At 42.9% G+C, this 23,093-nt stretch overlaps 1 protein-coding gene across 3 annotated transcripts in view; it reads left to right on the plus strand.

The window, feature by feature from the left end:
- Tnpo1 (transportin 1) overlaps positions 1-23,093 on the plus strand; it is an 86,901-nt gene that overhangs the window by 15,196 nt on the left and 48,612 nt on the right. For 2 of the 3 annotated variants that reach the window (XR_015045373.1, XM_021179911.3), the window contains exons 2-3: positions 18,928-19,041; positions 21,133-21,208. Coding sequence is in view for 2 of the 3 variants with exons in the window: in XM_021179911.3 (XP_021035570.1) it covers positions 18,928-19,041; positions 21,133-21,208 (190 nt within the window). In the remaining variant the exon portion in view is untranslated. Of the gene's footprint in view, positions 1-18,680; positions 18,792-18,927; positions 19,042-21,132; positions 21,209-23,093 lie in introns of those variants that run through there. The other variant, XM_021179912.3, reaches the window with a different exon arrangement.

Here is a 23,093-nt window from a genome sequence, read left to right on the forward strand (position 1 = left end):
TTAACTCTACATGCTAGAGATGGTTGCTGCTGGCAGTTGTTTTTAACTGAAGGCTCACCTCACAACAACTTCCGCAGATTGAGTGTCCACGCCCCCTCCCTTCTCTAGGGGAAGGTTTAGGAATTTGTTTTATAAGAAGTGCAGCTCTTGCTGAGATAGGAACGGTGAGTCCTTTGAGGCATTGACTCACACATGGGTGACTTCGTTGGTGGTTGTCCTCCTTTCTGTGTGGCAGTTTTACTCGTACAGGGCAGTATCTTGAAGACTTAGGGAACTGCTGCAAGGTGCTTACAGTGCTGTTTGTTTAGAAAGTCAATAAAATTGTGGGCTGTAAGTGCGTATCCACTCAGTGATGCAGACACCCGCATTATGCCTGAGTTTTAAACCAGGGTAAGCCTCACTTCTCTCCTACCCCTTCTTACCAAACCAGCTTTGCTCAGCCCATCCCATCTGCAGCACTTTTTAAATTGTGAGCACTTTCATTTGCTGTTTTCTGAAGGTTTTTAAAAATGACTTCAGTGTTCTATGAACTCAGCAAGTGCTGCTCCACTTACTCCTTTAGGTGAGCACCGCTCACAGTTGAAGGTGAGTGCATTTAGTGTCTTGTAGAGCATCACTGCATACATTTCCCATAGATAATGTAGTTATAATTCGTTAAAATCTGTTCCACTTACTATTACACAAGTCTCAAAACCCAGTGTAGACTCACAGGCTTTATTTTCTGGGTAGCTTTTGTCTGTTTTTTTTTTTTGTTTGTTTTGTTTTGTTTTGTTTTTTTTGAGACAGGGTTTCTCTGTGTAGCCCTGGCTGTCCTGGCCTCTGCCTCCCGAGTGCTGGGGTTACACAGGTGTGCGCCACCCCCGCCTGGCCAGCCTCTGTCTGTTTTGGTTTTGTTTGAGGCTTTGTCTCACCTGCTCCCAGTGTTGGAGTTGCTTGCTGGTGGCCTCCGCCTGGCATCTTCACAGTTGTACGCAGGTGTCTTGAGACCTGAGGAACTGCTGGCAGGCACATACTGCTGTCGCTTTTGAAAGTCAATAAAATCTCCGTGCTGGTTCTTAAGTTAAATTTTGAGCAGCATTACTGCTTGTTTCTTTACTTGATATTTTATGCTTAAGTGTGAGCAGTCATCTCTTTTTGCGATGCCATTGTTAAAATGGGCTCCACGCAGAGTTAAAATGGTTTTCACAGTGAGCTTTGCAGTTACTTCTGTTCTGAAGGAAAAATCAAGTCTCTGCCCTCTTAGATTCAGGTCAGCCCTTCTCTGAGACCAGGCCTCTTGAACCATAAAACAGCTTTTCTGATATAATTTTCTGATATCATTCCAATATAAAAGTTTCACTTTTTATTTTTTCATTCCTATGAAATTTTTTTTAAAAAGAATTAAATTTACTCATTTCAGTGCCATAATCTGGGAGAAAGTGGTTCCAAGTACAGGAATCTTAGAGGTAACTAAGACTTGACCGCTTTCTTTAAACTTTGAAAAAAGATTTGATTTTATGTGTTTGCATGTTTCACATGCATGTGCCTAGTGCCTTTAGAGGTTAGAAGGAGGTGTCATATCCCCTAGAACTGCATTTGGGGTGGTTGTGAGCCACAATGTGCATGCTAGGAGTCAAATCCAGGTCCTCCCTCTGCAGGAGCAGCAATGCTCTTAACAGCTGGGCTATCTCACTAACCCCAAAGGCTTGGCTTGTCAAATATGATAACCTTCGGGTTTTTTTTCTGTATTTAGTCTATATTTCATGCTTTTGTGCCTTTTAAATAGTTGTTCCATTAAAATTATTATAATTTTCATTATATTTTTTTTTCTATGTCTGGGTACTTTACCTGTGTACCGTGTGTGTCTGATGCTGGTAGAAGCCAGAAGAGGGTGCTGGATGTGTGGAGCCCTGGAACTGGAGTGTTATGTACATGTATGCTGGGAGGCAAACCCTGGTCCTTGGTGCTTGCCAGCTCTCCAGCACCTTAACACCTTTTTTTTTTTAAATGACTATTTAAATTGACCTTTTCCTGCATGCATGTCTGTATGAGAGTTGAACCTCCTGATATTTTACCTGTGTAGCATGTGGAACTGAATTATAGTTGTGAGCTGCCATGGGGCTACTAGGAATTGAATCTGGGTCTTTTCTAAGAACATCCAGTGCTTTTAACTATTGAGCCATCCCACCGGCTCTGTTTAACACATTTAAGCTCTATGGCTTAAGTCACAGCTTTGGCACCATTGTATCACGCATAGTTTTGAGGGTTAGGTAGTCTATGCCCTAGGTCCGTATGACTTCCCACAAGGACACTATGGGAAGATTGATTTTTTTTCTTTACAAGCATTATAAACCCACAGTTTTAAAATGTTTTAAGAAAAATACCTTATGATACCAACACTTTGATAACCTACTTACTTTTTGGTTTCTGTCCAGTCCTCTGTGCTTGCGAGTGTGCACATGTGTGTGTGTGTGTGTGTGTGTGTGTGTGTGAGAGAGAGAGAGAGAGAGACAGACAGACAGACAGACAGACAGTGTTATTATGTAATGCTGGAGTTCCTCTTGTGAATTTTCTTTTATGTACTGTCTTTTGGTTCTAAATTATTTTCCAGATAAAGTTACTTATGTATTACTGTTATGAGAATATCTCAGTTCATACATATATTTGTGATTATACTGTGAATGCAACTTCTGTCATCTTTTTACCACTTAGGCACAAACATTTCATGCCATCACAGAAATGACCGACTCTTTGCTGGCTGTGCTATAGCTCATTAGTTACATGTTAGGCTTCTTCCCTGAAGATTCACTTTAGCAGAAATGATCCTGGAATAGAAATAAATCTAAGTTAACCCTTTTCTCTATTTAGTACTCTCAGAATACAAGCTTAGAAAAATAACAACGAGAGGAGAAAGCATAAGAATATGTAAGGCTCATTCATACACGCTGAGCTTATTTCTGGTAGATTGTGTTAGTTTTAGTCTACCATGGTTAACATATGCTTATCACAGCTTGGCTCCATAGAGCATCATTGCGAAACTATTAAAAAGTTACTTCACTGTTGCATACTAGTGAGACAAGATGCTTTCCTGTGTCTATGTGAAGATAATATTACTTATGCATTCCTCTTACAAGAGTATATAAGTTTGTACTGATATACCATGCTGTAGTCCCTTTCACGTTTGTCCAAATAAAGCATGCGTTTGTATGCCAATTTACTCCCTGGAAATGCAGGAGAGAGATGAAGGATCTTGGGAAACAAGTAGTATCCTAAAACTGGCTTCATAGTAGGGAGAAGTGCTACTGTCCTATATGGCTAAAAGTGTTAGTAAAGCGAATGTGGTGAGGTGGTGGCCCTTCCTAAAAGGGCAGACACAGCCGGGAGACATAACTCAGTCAGTAAAGTGCTGGCCTTCAAAGGACTTGGCTCTTGGCTCTTTAGAATGCACTTTAAAAACCTTAGGTATAATGGCATGCACCTGTGCCAGCACTGCAGCGGCAAAGACAGGAGGATCCCTGGGGTGCCCTGGCCAGCCAGCCTAGCTCACTTGGCAAGTTCTAGGTCACTGAGAGTTTGTTTTTAAAAAAAATATACAATAGAGCTGGGCAGTGGTGGTGCATTCCTTTAATCCCAACCCAGTTGTGGCAGAGGCAGGTGGATCTCTTGAGTTTGAGACCAGCCTAGAACAGAGGGAGTTCTAGGACAGCCAAGGCTACACAGAGAAACCTGTCTCAAAAATAAACAAATATGCATATATGTATGTGTGTGTACTATATATGTGTACATATACATATGTGTGTATGTATAATATACATGTATACGTACACATACTCTCGCAGTGTGGGTGGTTCATGAGGAAAGTCCCTTGCTCTTGTCCTTCATGTGTGCTTGCAAACATGCATAAACAGTAACAAGGGCATGCACACCCATACACATCCACACAAAAGAAAGGAAAGAAGGAGAGTGAATAACAAGAACTTAATAAAGGACGGCGCGTGCCTGTATTAGCTGCTGACTTAATCTTTTACTCGGTTTCCTTTCTACCTTCTGGATTTATTCATTATACCCAGTATCTCTCAGAGACTTTGATGTTTGATTGCTAATTCATGCTGCTAAGAAAATGCAAGCTAAGGAAATACATTCCCGGGATTATCAGAGCCATTGTTGTACCAACTCAACAGTTCCCAGAGAACTGCAAGGTTTAGATGAAGCAAGAACACTTGGGGAACTTTGTTGCTCATTATCGTTATATGATCATATTACGTATAGATATTTTAATAGGTATTTGAGATTTCTTTTTTAGCTAAGCTCCTGTTTTTGTTTGTTTGTTTGGGGTTTCTTGGTTTCATTTTGTTTTTTGAGACAGGGTCCCTATGTAGTCCTAGCTGTCTTGGAGCTTGCTATGTAGACCAGACTGGCCTCGAACTCAAGAGATCAACCTGCCTCTGCCTCCACTGTGCTGGGATTAAAGGCGTGCGCCATGTCTGGCTCTGGCTAAACTTCTTTCAACGAAAAGAAATGTATTCCAATTATTTTAAAAGCTAGGGTGGGTTCCATTTAAATCACTCACGGATTAGAATTACAAAGCAATCAGGAAGCAAGTCAGTCCATATGATCCTGCGCAGCTCTTCCCAATCCTCTGCTTAGAGTTTCTGATCTATGTAATTTTGTCTTGGCTGTGTTTACCTGCCTACCAGCTGTGACCTTTTAGCTTAAGCTTTTGGAACTGGCAAATGGTAAATCTCTTAGTACTTCTGATCGTCTTCCCAGGAAAGGAAATTCAATAGAGTGAGTTCATCTTTTCATGCTAAGATTCATCACATGGAAGGTCATTGTCCAGTTTCATCAGTTGTGCTTAGAAAATGAAGTCACAAACTAAACTGCCATTATTCTCTTCCCTGAGGCTATGAGCTACCAATTCCTTAGAGAAGGGGCCTGTGGCTTTACTGAAGTGCTTATCAGATATCAGAGTAGCTACCATTCAAACTTGGAGGTAGGAGGGTGTCATAAAACTGGATGCTCCCTTTTATAAATCAGAAATAAAATTCTTCCTCTTAATTTGTAATTTTGATTTCTAGATCTTATTTTTAAATATAAAGATTGACTACTGTCTAGTGCTTTTTTATAATCTCGTGGTTAAATGGTGGTATCCTCCAACTACAGTTATTCTAACTGATGAACTCCAGGTTTGGGGGATGAGATTTCCTGGCTGTTAAATACCTTCTCTGCTTGTCAGAGAAATTAAAGTTACTTAGGCCAATATTCAGCTTTAGGGTCATACACTTACAACCAATTACTTTGTTGTGGATAGTTGGTTATCATTATCATCCCCTGTTCAACACCATCTTACATTTTCTCATTTTATTATTTATTAACTTGGAGGGGGGGGGGGTTGGTTCGAGACAGGTTTTCTATGTGTAGTCCTGGCCTTTCTGGAACTTGGTCTGTATCCCAGGTTGGCCTCAAGCTCAGATCCACCTGCCTCTGCTTCTCGAGTGCTGGGGCTTGTGCCATGATGCCCTGCTTTCATTTATGAATTTTTCATTAAGCTTCATTTTTTTAGAATACATTAAAAGGAAAACAGCCTATCCCTGTTCACGGTTCCAAGTTGTTCTCAATGTCATTAGCCAATGTTGAGGCTACTCTTCATGCCATGTGATTTTCTGCTGTCTTCCATACCATTTGGTGCGCTGCAAGTTAGTCTAACAGCAATTAGGAGAGAGAGAATGTCTTCAGAGGGTGGAAGACAGGGCAGAAAATAGGAAACAAAACCAAGAACTTTTACATTTTTTCAAATACTTACAGAGACAAAGTTTTGATCCATCTTTAAAGTGGAGTGTATGAGCCACTGTTTATAGTGATGGAAATGTCTTCAGTTTACTTTGTTAAGTTAATAATGTTAAGGTATTGACTATAAAGTTTTTTAAAAAGAAAAAGCATACTTGAGCAGGCATGGACTATGGCGTATTGCGTTTTCTGTGTGGTAGCGCCTCCGTCTCTCGTTCCCGCGTGTGCTCTCCAGTTTTGATGGTCTATAGTTTTCTTGTGGTACATTTTATCTGTCTCTGAGGACTTTGGAGATCATTATCAACTAACCACTGTGTGTTTGCTTACATAATTTTTGCAGGCTTATTACACTGGTATCTGACTTCATAGTTACCACCATGCGATGTCCCTGTCTGTTGTTTGTTCCTCACTCTCCTCTAAGATGTCTTTCCGGTTTCCTGGTTCTAGGGTACTAGTATCACGTACCATGTCTGTTCGTGCCACTGTAGTAAAGTGCTTTAGACTGGGTGGCATCCCTCCTGGTCTATGGATGGTGCCTTTCTGCTGTATCTTCATGTGATTATACCATATGGCGGCGTAAGAGAGGAAGCGCCAACAGTCTGCCTCAGCCTTCTTCTGAGGGCACCCTTTCACTCTCCAGAGACCCACATGTTGCTATCCTCTAGAAAATGAATTTCAGTGTGACATTCAAACCACACCAACTCCCCCCCCCATGACAAGTTGAACAGCCCATTTTTCTTGAATATTCTTTGATAATACACAACTAATATGTGTATTCTTCTTCCTATGTCTGATGGTATAGATGGCAGTGGGGGATCTGGAGTGTTAGCGACAGTTTTACTGGAAAGCACAGTGTGAGGGAATGAGCGGTGCTGTGGTACTGTGTCCTCGTCTGACCTTCTCATCAGCTCTGTTTCACATAGGGAGACGGTTGCTCAGCAAGTTTCCTGAGAAGGTGAAACAGACAGATCAGCCAGCACTCAGGGGTCTGACTGTGGTCAGCCCAGGAACCCAAGCCTAACAGGTCAAAGGCTTTTCTGCTCTTACAGAGGACCTTGGTTCAAATCCCATGCCCACGTGGGGCCTCACAGCTGTATCTCCAGATTCAGGGCTTTTTATACCCTGGTGCCTTGGGCACCAGGCACGCATGTGGCGTATGCACATACATGCAGACAAAAACATGATACACAAAATAGAAAAAAAAAAAGCATTTTGAAATAATTTCCTTTGCTGTGTTTTTCTGCTCTGTCCATCCTCCTGTAGCTGAATGGTTACTGAGCCACAGCCCCGTTAACTGTTTGAGTGGGCTTTCAGCAAACAACTGGACGATTAGGTCAGCACACTGCTAATTGCATTTCTAACTGCTTACCTTTTTTTTTTTTTTTTGGCTTTTCGAGACAGGGTTTCTCTGTGTAAGCCCTGGCTGTCCTCTAACTCACTCTGTAGACCAGGCTGGCCTCGAACACAGAAATCTGCCTGCCTCCCGAGTGCTGGGATTAAAGGCGTGCGCCACCACGCCCGGCTTTTGTTTGTTTGTTTGTTTTTTTAAAGGTGCTGGGTGTGGTGGTGCACGCCTTTAATCCCAGCACTCGGGAGGCAGAGGCAGGCAGATTTCTGTGTTCGAGGCCAGCCTGGTCTACAAAGTGAGTTCCAGGACAGCCAAGGCTACACAGAGAAACCCTGTCTCGAAAAACCAAAAAAAAAACAAACAAACAAACAACAAAAAAAAAACAATTAATTTACTCTTGAAACTGTGCTTTCTCATCTGGCCCTTGAGAGTGGCTACATCACTGTGCTTGCTCCTTCTTCTGCTTCCCTTACCACATCAGTACACTGTACTTGAGGGTAGGTTGGGATATAAGTGAGAAGTAACAGGGCTGTTTCAGTTAGAACAATCTAACAGTCTGATGGCATGCTTGTTATCAAAATGGTGTGTAGTGGTTATCCCCATATGCTAGCAAGTTGTTTTCTTAGAAATCAGCTTGGTTTCATTTGACTGTACTTGCATGGCTCACCATAAATATGGACAACAGAGTCTAATTGGACCATCTCTCTTATTGACTTAACAATTTCAGCTGTTTCACAGGAAGAATGTTGCCTGTTATCATCCTCCTCCTGGTCTCCCAGCTCCTCACATGTACTAAGAGCAGAGGCTTTCCTGATGTTGCATGGCTTATTTAAATAGCTCAATACATACCAGGACTTGCCTGAGCACTACCTGCCTTGTGAGGCCAGTACAGGCTTGTCTCCATTGTTTATGCATGCTGGCATTTAAGCCAATGAGTTAAAATCAAGCAGACTACAGTTTTGTATTGATTGTACTTATTATTATCTATGAACCAAAGCAGTTTAGAGTACTAAAAACATTGGACCCAAAATAGGAAGACATTCATTCCAGCTCAATTCTTTCTTAATGTTTAGTTTTGCTTATGTGCATGAGTGTATTTTTTGTGTTTTGTTGTTTTTGTTTTTGTTTTTTTGTTTTTGTTTTTGTTTTTGTTTTTGTTTTGAGACAGGGTTTCCTCTGTGTAGCCCTGACTGTCCTGGAACTCACTCTGTAGACCAGGCTGGCCTCGAACTCAGAAATCCGCCTGCTTCTGCCTCCCGAGTGCTGGGACTAAAGGCGTGCGCCACCGTGCCCGGCATGCACGAGTGTTTTAGCTGCATGAGCCCAAGAGAAAGTGCTGGAGCCCCTGGGGTTAACAGCTTTAAGCCACCGTGGAGCTTGGGCACCAAACCCGGCCTTCTGCAAGAGCAGCAAGTACTTTAACTGCTGAGTCTCTCTAGCCTCCCATCTCCCTTAACATCTAGTAGCTAGGTGACTTTTAGTGAGGTAGTTAACATCACTAAAACTAGCTCTTCAATTCAAGTTAGAAGTTTGAAAATAAAATACAAAAGCATTTAAAAATTATTAAATTCTATATTAAAACCTTGGCAAAAATCAATATTCTGAAATAAAATGTATAATCATGTTGTAATAGTTAGAGGAGACTTTAAAAGAGCTTTCCCCTTAAATCCACATTCCAGAAATGAAAACTACTACCATAAGCAATGTCACTAATTCAGTTTAGAGGAATAAGCCCGAGATACAGCCGTGTAAGTGCACCAGTAGAACCTAGGGATGGTAGGTGCTACACTGCTGGAGGGAGGGCCCAGGAACTTACAGTCAGTAAGTCTCTGTCTCTGTCTCTGTCTGTCTGTCTGTCTGTCTGTCTCTCTCTCTCTGAAAACAGCATCTGACTTTGTTTGTTTTGCCCAAAATTTATTAGAAATTGGTACTTTTGTTCTAACCAAACTGAAATAGATGTATAATCATGTTGTAACAGTTAGAGGAGACTTGAAAAGACCTTTTCCCTTGAGTCCACATCCTAGAAATGAAAACTACTGCAGCAAGCAATGACACTGGTTCAGTTTAGAGAAATAACCCCAAATAACCTAGGGCTTCTTTTCTGACGTTGGGATTAAGTGCAAATCCTTACCAAGGCTCTGGTACCATTAAATGAAAAAGCCCCTGGCATGTCCTTGCTATGAAGTACAAATTATTTCTTCACATTTGTTCTCTCCTTCTTGCTCTCTTTGTGTACTAGTGTATATATGTCTGAGCACAAAAAGGTACAGGTGCCTGGAGGCCAGCTGACACAGGATCCCCTGAAACTAGAGTTAGAGGTGTTTCTGAGCCACCTATAACTGTAAGAACTGTATCTACTGTAGACCAGAGCCATCTCCAGCTCTGCACTACACATTATTCGGTAACTTGGAACAGCATGTTCTTAAGTGATGATTTCCATCAGACTCTGACGTTGAAGCTTCCATATTAACTACTTAAGTCTGCTTCTGTTCCTTCTGGTTTTTGATTTTTGTCATTTTTTGGCTCAGAAATTGATCACTAGAGTAAGAAGCAGAAAGCATTCCTCGGAGCAGATGTATTAAGTTAGGAGACTCACGCCTTTAATCCCAGCACTCGGGAGGCAGAGGCAGGCGGATTTCTGAGTTCGAGGCCAGCCTGGTCTACAGAGTGAGCTCCAGGAGAGCCAGGGCTATACAGAGAAACCCTGTCTCGAAAAACCAAAAAAAAAAAAAAAAAAGGAGGAAAATTACCATACCCCAAAGTGATCAAACTGGAGACAGTAGATTGAAGAGGGTGCTGAGTCTTGGTGCTACATATGATGTTCTGTGACTAGCCGTCATGTGTGTGGAGTGATGGAGAGTAGTCTAGGGTGAGAGAATGTGTTGGCCCTAGTCAGGCAGACCTGGGTTGCAGTCCTGGCTTTTTGTTTTGACTCTTGGGACTGTGGACACATTGCTTTCCCTCTCTTAGGTACCCTCCCCTTTGGAAAGTAGAGGTAATAATAGTATATGTGCATAGAATTAAATGAGATCTTACATTTAAACAGCACTGTAAAACCTATTATTACTTAGCTCTGTACAGATTTGGGGATTATGCATTGATGTTGAATAGCTCCTCTGCCCCATGTACGCTGAATACATAAGCTGGATGGCCACTCCCCACGTGTGCCTGTCGGTGGTGGGTTGATATCTGCCTCATTGCACTGTTGTAAATGTTAATGAACCGAAGTGTAAAAGGTACCTGGTTATAGATTGGGTTGAATTCTGGAGTCAAGCCTTTCTCCTGTATCATTCAGTCACTAAGAAACCACACCTTTTAATGTTACTGTGGGCACTTTTACATTTGAGCAGCATATTTGTCAAAGGTCTTTGTGCATGCTAAGAATACATTTTTTAAAAATGTCCTTGGTTCTCATTTTCTGTTTTCTCTCAACCCTGTCTATCTTCTATCCCTTATTGGCTGCAATAAGTTTGTAATGCTGGAAAACTAAAAACTTACCTTTTTACCCTATTTCTTCCAAGTGGCTAAATGAACCACTCACTCTAAGCAGTCAATCAATCCAGAGCCTTTTCAGACTCACATGCCGAGTACCATGTCAAATACACTGCCTTGCTTCCCAGTGGTGCAGTACTTACCTAGGATGTACGGAGCCCTGGGTTCAAGTCCCCCGCTCCCTGCCACGCCCCACCAACAGCACCGCTGTTTTGTTGCCTTCTGGTCGACTGGAACTTGCTTCCTGAACTAGGTTAGGTTCAACTCTATAGTTTTGCTTCACACAATGCTCCCTCCCCCCTCTCACTCCCCCTTCCCCTCCTCTCCTCTCCCCTCCCTTGCCCTCCCCCCCACCATGAACGCTCTTTTCTTGACCTATGGAAATCTGTTTTCCCCCTTCTTTGCTCATCATAGCTTTTTTTCTTTCTTCTAATAAAGAGATATTTACTATGAAAGTCTGTCTCTTTTTTTTTTTTTTGGTTTTTCGAGACAGGGTTTCTCTGTATAGCCCTGGCTGTCCTGGAACTCACTTTGTAGACCAGGCTGGCCTCGAACTCAGAAATCCGCGTGCCTCTGCCTCCCAAGTGCTGGGATTAAAGGCGTGCGCCACCACGCCCGGTTCAGTCTGTCTCATTTTTATTCTTCAAATTATTCAGCACAATTCTTAAGCTTTGCTTGTTAAGGTAAGGTAAGAAATGTGTACAACAAGAGGACTTAGTGATTTATAGTGTTGTCAAAATATCTCATTTTTAACTATCAGGCTATATAGTGATTTTTTCTGGTGTTAGGATTTTTACAATAATAAAGAATGGTTTTACTCTTACCTCAGACAGAAAAATCCAGTATTTCTTGTATGTGTGTTTTTATTCCTTTCCCAGATTACAGCTTGATATTTCTGTTGGAAAGGCAACATATCAGGGTCCTGGACCCTGGGTTGATACCAGAGAAGACTTTATTTTGTTGTTGTTTGTTTGGTGTTTTGAGACAAAGTTTTGAATTTGTGGTCTCCCTGCCCCTCAGTACTGTGTTCCAGCACCACCACGCTGGTAAGAATGCACGCTAAAGCCAGCTTAGTTTGGTTTAAGTCCTAGTCTTGGCTTGTACTTGCTGAGCAAAGGACAAGTAACTTCCCTAGGATTCAACTTGCTTCTCCGTTGCATGTAGTTACTGTCAATACCAGGTCAAAGTTGTGAAATTAAATTAGTTATCATATGTAGTACCTCTAGAAGACTGCTTGCCTCAGAAGATATTAGCAGCCTCTACTATTGACATAGCAATGCATTGGGTTTGTTGTTTTTAGATAGGGTCTTGCGATGCAGCCTTGTCTGGCTTTGAGCTCACTGTGTAGACCAGGCTCTGCCTCTGCCTCTTTAGTGCTGGGAATGAAGACCAACACCACCATGCCCATCATATGTAGTACAGTATTTAAACCTTTTACAATGTAAAGACCAGAACTTTGAGCTGTATGTGTCTGAGAAGCATAGCACCTGTCTCCAGAGGCTGGAGCTCTACTTTAGATGAAGCTGGAACAGTTAAGTTTCCAGTGGCTCCTTCGTCACTGTGGCTTGACAGTGTTGAAGTCTGGAGCAGACTGTGGACGTGTCTTGTATTCAGTTCTCCTCGGCTTCGGGGGGTGGGGTGCCTTCTAATTTTAAGTGATGGTGCCTTTCATGCCTTAACAACCTGTCCAGTTACTAGCCTCTGCATCTTAAAGGCGCCCCCAGCCCATCTCAGGCTTCCTCACATTTGCTTTTGATCTGTTCATCTAAGCTGAAAAGTCAGTTCTTCAAGGGAGTTCTCTCCTGGCCTCCTAACTGGATCAGTGCTCTGCTGTCTTAGTTGTTATCCACATCTTCCTCGGCTGAAGCAATGTGCTGAGGAGGAGTGATTCCTGATTGAGAGGGTAAGACAGAGTGGGGTTAGCAGACCACTAGGAAGCCGGAAGCGGTCCTAAGCCTCGCCTGTATGACCTGTGAATGCTCCACTACAGTGTCTCATTGGTCAAACAAAAAAATGTGCTTACAGTTTTCAGAGCTAAGAGCCTAACTTTTGTTTACGTATATGCATAGAACTTTTGACAAGGTTATTTTGCACACGTGCGCAGACACACACAGTTTTCTAGTTGTACACTGCAGTGTTGCTGCAGGATGGGTACACCTTATCTCCTCTGGAACACTACCACACGTATTTACCTTTGGGGAGGTCCTGACACCGATGGCAACATCTATCACTTCACAGTGATGCAATATGCCTGTGTCTAATAAGTGTTTGCCTTTGAGTGAAATGGGGAAAGAGCATTGAAGCAGATGAGGGGAGCATGTTTTGTCTGCTACTCCAGTTCCAGGGAAATCTGGCAATGTCTCCTGCTCCACAGGCACCTGTTGTTTGTGGTACTGCACAGATAGATATACATCAAGGCAAAACCCCAACACACATAAAACAAACACACACACCTTTAATCCCAGCACTGAGAAGACAGTTGCAGGCAGATCTCAAAGGCAGCCTAGTCTACACTGAGTTTTAGGACTGCTGTAAGAGCACGGAGCTGGTCTTCTAGACCAAGGCTGGAATCTCAGTATCCTCATCTCGAGCTTGGTAAGCACTGGAGAAGTCAAATGCAAGTGAACCACAGTTCTTACTCAGTGAGAGCCAGATGCAGTGTCTACTGAGGAGTGGTGAGAAAAGACAAACATACTCAGCTAGGAAAGAGACAAAACATGCTTCCCTCATCTGCTTCAATGCGCTTTCCCCATTTCACTCAAAGGCAAACACTTATTAGACACAGGCATATTGCATCACTGTGAATTGATAGATGTTGCCATCGCTGTCAGGACCTCCCCAGTAGCAGGCAGTTGAGGGCTGTGGGTGCTAGGAATGGAACCTTGAATCCTTTGGAAGAGCAGCTGGTGCCCTTAACCACTAGGCCATCTTTCCAGCCCCTGGGTTAACTCTTATAACTCTGTTTTTTCAGATCATTCGTACTCCTTGCTAGGTATCTATAATCTAATTTAGAGTTGATATATTCCCATATAATAGTTGTTCAGAGGGATTGATTTTCTTAATGTACGTTTTCACACCTTATCCCCCAGATTAATTAATCAATTTTAAAACAGTCTCATAATGCAGCCTTGGCTGGCCTGGAATTCACTCTGCAAATCAGACTGGCCTTCTGTCTAACTCATAGATCTGCTTGTTCTAGGGTGTGTGTCTGTGTGTGTGTGTGTGTGTCTGTGTGTGGGTGTGGTGTGGTGGGGGAGGCATGACATAGTGCACCTATGGAGATCAGAGAGAAGTCTGTGGAACGAGCAGGGACAGTGCAAGTTGCTGCAAGTACCTTTACACCATGGATCAGTCTTGCTGGCCCTACCCCCACCCCCACCCCCACCCCCACCCCCACCCCTACCCCTGTCCCCGTGGGGAGAAAGAAGCTGGGTAGTTTTACTGTTTTCAAAATCATTGGAAATTTGTATGTGAGTTTAAGAATTTAGGACTGACTTTGGTTTTTATCTTCTGGAGGGAGTATCAGAACAACTTAAATCCTTTGCTTTTTATTTGCTTTTTATTCCAGTGCCATATCTATGTACTAGTTTTATTTATTTTAACTTTACCTATATGGGTGTTTTGCCTGCATGTATGTCTGCCGATCATGTTGCTGGAGCCCAGAGAAGCCAGAAAAGGGTGTATAGGATTTGGATTTACAGATGGTTGTGAGCAGCTATGTGGGTACTGGGAATTGGTCCTGTGTAACCATAGCAACTGTTCTTACACACTGAGCCACCTCGCCAGCCCCTCTAGTTAGCTCTCCAAGAACTGTCTTCTGGGTTTTAATTTACCATTGAGTGTTACTTGTTTGTTGTTGTTGTTTTTGTTTTTTTGAGATATTTAGCTCTATGTCTTCAACTATAAAAAGTATGTCAGCTAGTCATTGTTTAAATATTAGAAGAAAATCTTTATTTCTTTTGATACTCAATTTAATTAACATTAATGTTCTTTAAAGAAATGGTTTCAAGCCAGGCGTGGTGGCGCACACCTTTAATCCCAGCACTTGGGAGGCAGAGGCAGGTGGATTTCTGAGTTCGAGGCCAGCCTGGTCTACAAAGTGAGTTCCAGAACAGCCAGGGCTATACAGAGAAACACTGTCTCGAAAAAAAACCAAACAGACAAACAACAACAACAAAAAAAGAAATGGTTTCTACCTCGTATAAAGCTGACATCCTTTGGTTATTGTTATATCTAATGACTTTGATATTTTTGTTTGTTTTTTGTTTTGTTTTGTTTTTTTGAGACAGGGTTTCTCTTTGTAGCTCTGGCTGTCCTGGAACTCACTTTGTAGACCAGGCTAGCCTCGAACTCAGAAATCCGCCTCCCGGGTGCTAGGATCAAAGGCGTGCGCCACCACCGCGACTTTGAAGTGGTCCTGTCTACTCTGAGATTTGAATTGTTATTAGCCCATGGTCAGTTTTGGAGAAGACTGTGGTGATGGTTACACAGTCATAAGAAAGCTCTCGATGCTGCTAAACTGCGCACTAAGAATGGCCAAGTGTAGCCGTTACCTGTTTGTAATTGAGTAGTGTGCTTTCCAGTTTGATGGCAGGTTCTAGCGCGATAGCCAAGGCTATTTGAAGTTGATCCTCTTGACTAATAATCGTCCTGCATGCTGGGAATGCAGGCATGTGTCATCATGCCTAGTCACCATGCCTTGCTTTGCCACAGTTCTTAAAGGTGATACAGAAGTTCAAAGTAACAATTCTCAGTCAAATCTTTTTGAGAGACTTTTTTTACAGATAACTTTCATCAGGTATTGGGAAACACTTATTATCATTGTTTGAACAAATTAGATTTAGAGAGAGGGTTTTCCTGTGTAACCCTGGCTATCCAGGAACTAGCTCTGTAGATAAGTCTGGCCTAGAACTCAGAAGATCCGCTTGCTTTTGTCTCTAACCCTGAGTGTTGGGATTAAAGATTTGTACCACCAGCCTCAAATGATATATATATATATGTATATATATATGTATACATATGTATGTGCGTGTATATATATATGTATGTATGTGTGTATATATATGTATGTATATATGTGTGTGTGTATATATATATGTGTGTGTGTATGTATATATATATATATATATATATATATATAATTTATTGTTGCTTTTTGAGACAAGGTTTCTCTGTATAGCCCTGGCTGTCCTGGAACTCACTCTGTAGGCCAGGCTGGCCTTGAACTCAAGAAATCCACCTGCCTCTGCCTCCCGAGTGCTGGGATTAAAGGCGTGCACCACCACTATCCAGCTGTTTTTTTTGTTTTTGTTTTGTTTTTGTTTTTTTCCAGTCAGGGTTTTTCTGTGTAGCCCTGGCTATCCTAGAAGTCACTGTGTAGACCAGGCTGGTGTCAAACTCAGCTCCCAGCTCAGATAAGATACTATTACTACTGAAGTGTTGAAAGCTAGATGAGGGAGGGCATAGCGGAGCACATCCTCATCCCATCAGGCAGGCAGGCCGTGTTGGAGCTGGAGGACGGTCTGATCGACAGTGAGACCTGGCCTCAAAAGAAAGAAACTAACAAGCGAATACTGTTGATTTGAATGCAGGTCTAGAGAAGGAAGTCTGGAAATAGTCTGATATTATGTCTTTTGTCCCCCACCTTTAGAATGAATGAGATGACTGTGCTTTTCTGACTGGGCAACTGGCTTTAGTTTCTCAAAGGGCCCTGAGGGCATAAGTGGGCTACTTATGTCGCTGGTGTCGCTTGAGTGCATTGGCCTGGAATGATGGTCATGCTACATTTATTACCTATGAAAGGCTGTAGAGTTAATATTAGTGTACAGTTAGTGTATGTATACATTAGTTATTTTTTTCATATTGCTGTGATACATTTTCTGAAAAAAGCAGCCTAAAGGAGAGCAATGTTGATTTTGGTTTACAGTTTAATGGGGAAATACAATGTATTATAACAGAAAGACTGCCCATCATGTCAGACAAGCATGGCTCCTGTGACTCCGTAGTCCTAGAAATGTGTGGCTGGAACTTGTCTCTTCTTTACACCTCACAGGAACAGGAGGCAGGAACAAGACAGAAGTCTGCAGGGTATAAAAATCTCAAGTCCCATCCCCAGTGGTCTGTATCTATCCTCCAGGGAGGTGCTGCCTCCTAAAGGTCCCACCACCCCTCTTGATACTATCAGACACATGGACCTGTGGAGGACATTTTATATTCTAGCCAGAACACTGTATGTAATTTCCATTAGACGACACTGTAAAAATATATCTAATTTAATGTCATCTCAGAGACATAATCTTCATGGTAGAATTGAATCAACTTTACTTGTATAACCATGTTGTTTTGGCATAATGTAGTTCTTGCAATTTTAAAAAGCATTTGAAGTTAGAACAAGAAAACAATCTATAATGATAGAAAGTCAGTTACTAAGGTTTCTTGTAATGAACATGAAAGACCTCCATCTTGAACTGGGTGTAGGGTCAAATCACTTGTAGAAGTCCACTTGGTTATGTGCTTATAATTTGTACAGTTCTGTGACTCTGCCAATTAACAGCTTAAAAATTGCAGCACAATAGAATAGAAATAATTTATGTTCTAAAATATTTTCTTTTTATTTTATTTTATTTTTTTTTTTTGGTTTTTCGAGACAGGGTTTCTCTGTATAGCTGTATGTATGGCTGTCCTGGAGCTCACTTTGTAGACCAGGCTGGCCTCGAACTCAGAAATCCGCCTGCCTCTGCCTCCCGAGTGCTGGGATTAAAGGCGTGCGCCACCACGCCCGGCCTAAAATATTTTCTTAAACCATGTAATATGTACAGACAAGGGAAGAAATGACAATTTTCACAACTGCGTAATATAAGTACACTTGTCCATAAAACATTATAGTGGCAGCAGATACTAGGAAGGCTGGAATAAACCCAGTCCTATGGTACTATTTGCTACACTAACAGCAGTGATGTCCAGAGGAGAGCTGTGGGTTAGTGTAGTTGTTGGATGCTTTGCTGTTGTTGTTGTTCATTTTGTAACAACACTTGATTGTGTTTGCCCAGTTTAGGGAGACAGTAGAAAATGTTAAAGCAAAGTCGTGTTAGAGATATGAAGCACAAAACCGTGAAGGAAAGCAGGGGGAAACAATTTTGAAAAATGAAGGAGAGTGCAAGGTCAAACAGGATTGTAAGAAGATGAGGGGAGGGAAATAACCTGCTAGAAAGGGCTCTTCCTAGCTGAGACTGCTAAACCATTGTAGAGTTGATTAAAAATCCTCTCCTTCACCAAGCCTCTCGGGTTTCGTTATTAAAAATAATTTTACAGTCAATCCTTGAGTTTATTAGTTTTGTTCAAGAAGTTAGTTTTAATGAAACTGTCATTAACACAGTAACCTCCCGTTGCCGTATCAGATACAGCTCACACTTTATTCCCAGGCTCTACCAATTACATTGCCTTTCTCAGTAATGTGCGCAGCCCGCCGCCTGGCCGCGTTAGTCAGGGCAAATGATACACACCTATGTTTAAGAGTCCTATGAGGCGGGGGGGGGGGGGGGGGGGGGAGTACTTTAACAGAATTCCACAGTATCCTACTGTAATTTACATGATTTTTCTTGTTTATCCTTCATTCCACAGCCCTTTGTGTAAGGCAGTTATTTCGTGATGGAATTTATTTCACTTACTGAGTTTGTAAGTTGAAGTTTATGAAAGGGTGAAATTTTTTCCATTGAAGTTCTACAAAGGTTGCATTTAATGTTTTTAAGATGTGGTTCTGACTGCAACGTGCCTCAATTTTATTTGAACGACTAATACAGCTTTGTATATTAAATTGAAGTGCAACTGTCTTTATTTTCACTATTGAGCTGTCAGAGGGAGTTTTCTCCCATTCCGAAAGTCGCTGTAGTTATTCTTGTACGCTTATTTAAAATAATAACCCGAATCAGATTTCGATCGGGGCTTTGCAGGAGCTTGCTTTTGAGCAGCCTTCGTGTAAGCAGCCTGGCTGCAAGAGTTGGGTTGGTCTGAGAGTGCTCCGTGGCACTAGGACCCAGGGGGCTCCCGTGAGCGGATCTTGGGGCCAGATTGCAAATTCGCGGTGACTCAGTCTGGTCAGCTCCTGGCGCTCGAGGCGGCCGCGGAGCACAGCACAGACACGGCGGACGTTGGCGCGGACCTTTGGAGCGGTCCGGCCGGATTTCGGGTCCGAGCCTCGGTTGGGGCCGGGGCTGGGGCTGGGCGGCGGGCCGTGGGCAGCGGGAGGGTGCGCGGCCGAGCGACGGGCCTCTGCGTGGGACTAACATCTGCTCGTCTCTTCCTGTGTCTGGCTTTATTTGCAGCAAACCAAGATGGAGTATGAGTGGAAACCTGACGAGCAAGGGCTTCAGCAGATCCTGCAGCTGCTCAAGGAGTCCCAGTCCCCAGACACCACCATCCAGAGGACCGTGCAACAAGTATCCTTGCCGTGCGTGCGGGGCCGGGCCCGCGCAGCCGCCCGCCGCCCCTCCCGGCCGCGGCCCCCACCCGGCCGGCCTCGTGCACGCGGCCGCTGCCCGCCAGGCCCGCCACCGCCGCGTGGGGCTCGGCTGCCGCTTCCGGGCCGCCGCCGGGGAGGCCACACGTGCCGCCCCGCCACGTCCCCGCTGCTGAGCGGGAGCGGCCGGGCCCACACAATGACCGGCGGGGCGGGGGCGGCCGGCCTGCGAGCGGGCCGAGGCGGGCGGGCGGGCGGCGCGGCGCGGCTGGGGGTGGAGCTGGCGCGGGGTTTGAACTGTCGGGAGAGGGAGAAGGCCCGCAGCTTTCTGCAGAGGCGCCTGAATGGCCGGCGACTCTGGTTGGTGTTCCTGGGAGCACCTGTTGCAGCCTCCCTGGCGCTCCCGTGAGGTTTGCATGGACTACAGCTACCCAAGGGGTTGCTGTGGGCTGAGTGCTGGTGTAGAGGTCCTGTTGTCACAGTTGGAGAAACGAACATTTGCAGGGTGCACGGATGGAGAGCTGCAGGCTCCAGAAGGCAAACAGACTCGCAGATGGCAGCCTCTTACCCCTGTTAAGTCCAAGCAAGTTAATTCTTTAAGAACTTAAATTTGTGTGTTCATACCAGATTCCCTTGTAATGCTTTCCAGTAAGGAGCAAAATCATCTAATAGGGAATTAAGTAAATTAAATGAGATCCTGCTGTTTGAGCTTATTTCATTTTTTTTTTCTTAAATCCACAGAGGTTACGTTACAAGAGGGTTTGAAGCAGTACTGCATTGCTGTAACCTCAGTCCTCTAGTAGACGACTGAGTAGTATGACACTGCCCGTTTAAAAATGGTAGAATAGTGACGTAAATCTACTTGAATTGTTTAAAAAGCCATTTTGTTGGAATACCTTTGATACTAGGGGAAAAAGTAGTTTTAGGTATAGTGGAGCTTTTATCTGAACATGCTGTAAACACCTTAATTTTGTGTTGTCATAGATTCATGGGTAGTAAAAGTTGAAAAAAAATGTTAAGTATCTTACAGAACAATGAAATTAGCCAAGTCCAGAATTGCATTGTAATTTCTGTAGCACTGAGTATTTTAATTTCTTGTTTTAAGTACCTATTATATACCAAGTATGATACTTGGGCCAGTCCAGGAGTCAATGTTCAGTTTACTCTGGGCATTGAGCATATTACGTTCTGTGAGAAAGAACAAATTAATCAAGCATGGTTGTGCCACCCCTGTGATCACAGCTTGTGGGAGGTTAGAGTGCTCACGATGGCCTGGTCTTTTGTGTCCTTAGCATAGAGCAGATTTGTTCTGTTACACAGGTACGTGCACACACACACGTGCGAGTGTGTGTGCATGCGTGCGTGCAAAGGTAACAATAAACATTAACGTCAGCATGCTGAAACTAAGAATCCTTGTTTGTTTGGGCTTTACTTGGAAAAGGTAGTTACAGTTTGCTAGAATTTGCATACTAACTCCAAACATTTAAAGGCCATTTCCAGTATGTAAAAAGCCTATTTAGTGTACCTGGTATATTTGATAATTAATTTAGATTTCTTTAGTAAGAACATTGTAAAACACCCTGGCAAGCATATTACAGCTTGAGAGTCCAGGCTTGAAAGGGTTAGAGCATTATATCATGTCCCTGGCAGTCAGTGTCCTTATGTGTTGTGTTTGCCATGAGCAGGGGTTGGTTTGACGGACTTTTTGTCTGGAAAGAGTTGGTGTGGAGACGTGCATGGATGGCAGTCTCTGCTGTGACATTCTAAAGAACAGATGAGTCAAAAAGAGCCATCGTGATCATTTCCTGCAAAGCTCTTGAGTGAGCGCATGGATGCTTGCCTGCCCTCACTTATGTCTCATTGAATGTATGCAATGCAGCGTGTCAGCCAGAATGCAAGGGTTTTTTTTTTTATAACAAGTAAATATGTAAATAACATATGAAGTTTGGTTTAATAAGCAAGCATTGTTCTTAGGAAAAGTAGAAGGCTAAAACATATTAGATTTTAAAATGCTGAATTTCTTTCTCTGTAGATTGTACAGAGAAGTTTCCTTAACCACTGTTTGTTCTAGAAACTGGAACAACTCAATCAATACCCAGATTTTAACAACTACTTGATTTTTGTTCTTACAAAATTAAAATCTGAAGGTAAGTAAAGCTTAATTGAAAATGTCTTTAACATTGTTCAGATCTTTATACTGTGAGTTATTACTGTCAGAGGATTTCATTTTGCCATCTAATTGATGGGTATCAGATATGCCGCCTAGAGTTACTACCGCTGTGGTATTTAAATGGGTAAGTACCGTTCTCTTGCTAACTGGATGCTGATGTCAGTTCTCTCACTGTTTGCAAAATGAGAAATGGGTTGCACAGTCTGTCTTGGTGTTTGTACTGAGTATAATAAAGATTGACTTTTTAAAGAGTATGCAGATTGAATGCAGGGCTTAGTAATTACCTGGATGTGTGTGTATGTTCATTATAGGACAACATGAAAAGCCATATAGCCAAAATGAAAACACTGCCATCCAGTAATTGTTGTCTCTGAACTTAGCTTCTGACTGTATACTATTTCAGTTATTTACAAATGATGGAGTTATTAACTACTACAATTTTCATTTCACTAACTCCTACTTGTCTGCTTTTATAATGACGTGGTCTTTAATTGTTCCTAATACATGCCATGTATCATTCTTGACTTTTATTTTACAAATTATATATCCATCAGCACTGCTTCTTTGTCAGACCATTTGTTTCATGGGAAATATGAATGAAACAAATTTCACTGAGCTCATAAGACAGCTAGAGCTGCTCTTGATGGTGTTTGGGTGTTCAGTGTCTCTTCCTGGAACTCACTGCAGGCACTCAAACAAGTATGGACAGTTTTCTGGCCTCTAAACCAGAGCCTTAGCCTTTGTTTGGCAATGGATGTCTTAGAAGCCATAGTAAAAACACTGCTTTGTAGAGTAAGCTCTGTCTGGACTCTGGACGCTAAAGCATATAACCTGTCTTGCTTCTTTCAGTGGGAAAATGCCTGCTAGATCTTTTCAGATCCTATAATCTCAGCGCCAGAGCCTAGCATGTCATGGAAGGAAAGATTCACTAATTCATACACACTTTAATGATATCAGTGATTATTCTTCTTTGGTGAATACTTGGGAATATACTATTTTTCTTAGTATACAAAAATCTCACATACTGGTGATCAGTGATCCCTTGGCTGGAGGTGTAGTTCATTTTAGAATAGCTCTGCCGACATCCACTCATCACACGCACACACCTTTTTTGGTGTGTGGTAGAGTTGAGACAGAATCTCTCTGTGTAGCCCTGGCTGTCCTGGAACTCATTCTGTAGACCAGGCTGACCTCAAACTCAGATCCACCTGCCTCTGCCTCCTGAGGGCTGGGATTAAAGGCGTGCACCACCAGGTCTGGCTAAAATACAGTGACTGTTTGTTTTCATTCTTGTATATATTCATCCCAACCACAGATCCTCCACCCACCTCAGATGAGCAGGTCTCCCAGGGACATCAAATAAACATGGCAAGCTACAATAAGACTAGGCCCATACCATCACATCAAGACTGGACAGGGCAACCCAATAGGAAGAAATGGGTTCCACGAGTAGGCAAGAGTCGGGGACAGCCTTGATTCCTGCTATTAGGATATCCACAAGAACACCAAGCTACTATACGTATGTATACATATACGTATGTATATGTATATGCAGAGGACCCAGGTTAGACTCCTACAGGGTCCCCGCTCTTTCCCAAATTCCCATGAGTTCATCCTCCTGGTATGTCCCTGAAGCCTCTGGATCTTGCAATTCTGATCCATCTTGCCCCCTTTTGCCTAATGTTTGTCACATCTGCTCCCATCAGTTGCTGGATGAAGGCTCTGGTCTCTTGATGAGTTTGCTAGGCACTGGTCCCAGCACACCCGGCCAGCAGAACACTCTGTAGGTTGAAGGTTTTGTGGCTGGGTTGGTACCCCAGTCTCTTCACTTAAGGTCTTGCCTGGTTACAGAAGACGGCTAG

The sequence above is a fragment of the Mus caroli genome, unplaced genomic scaffold (genome assembly GCF_978045245.1).
Source record: "Mus caroli unplaced genomic scaffold, Mus_caroli_1 scaffold_15, whole genome shotgun sequence".
In the NCBI taxonomy this organism is placed as follows: Eukaryota; Metazoa; Chordata; class Mammalia; order Rodentia; family Muridae; genus Mus; species Mus caroli.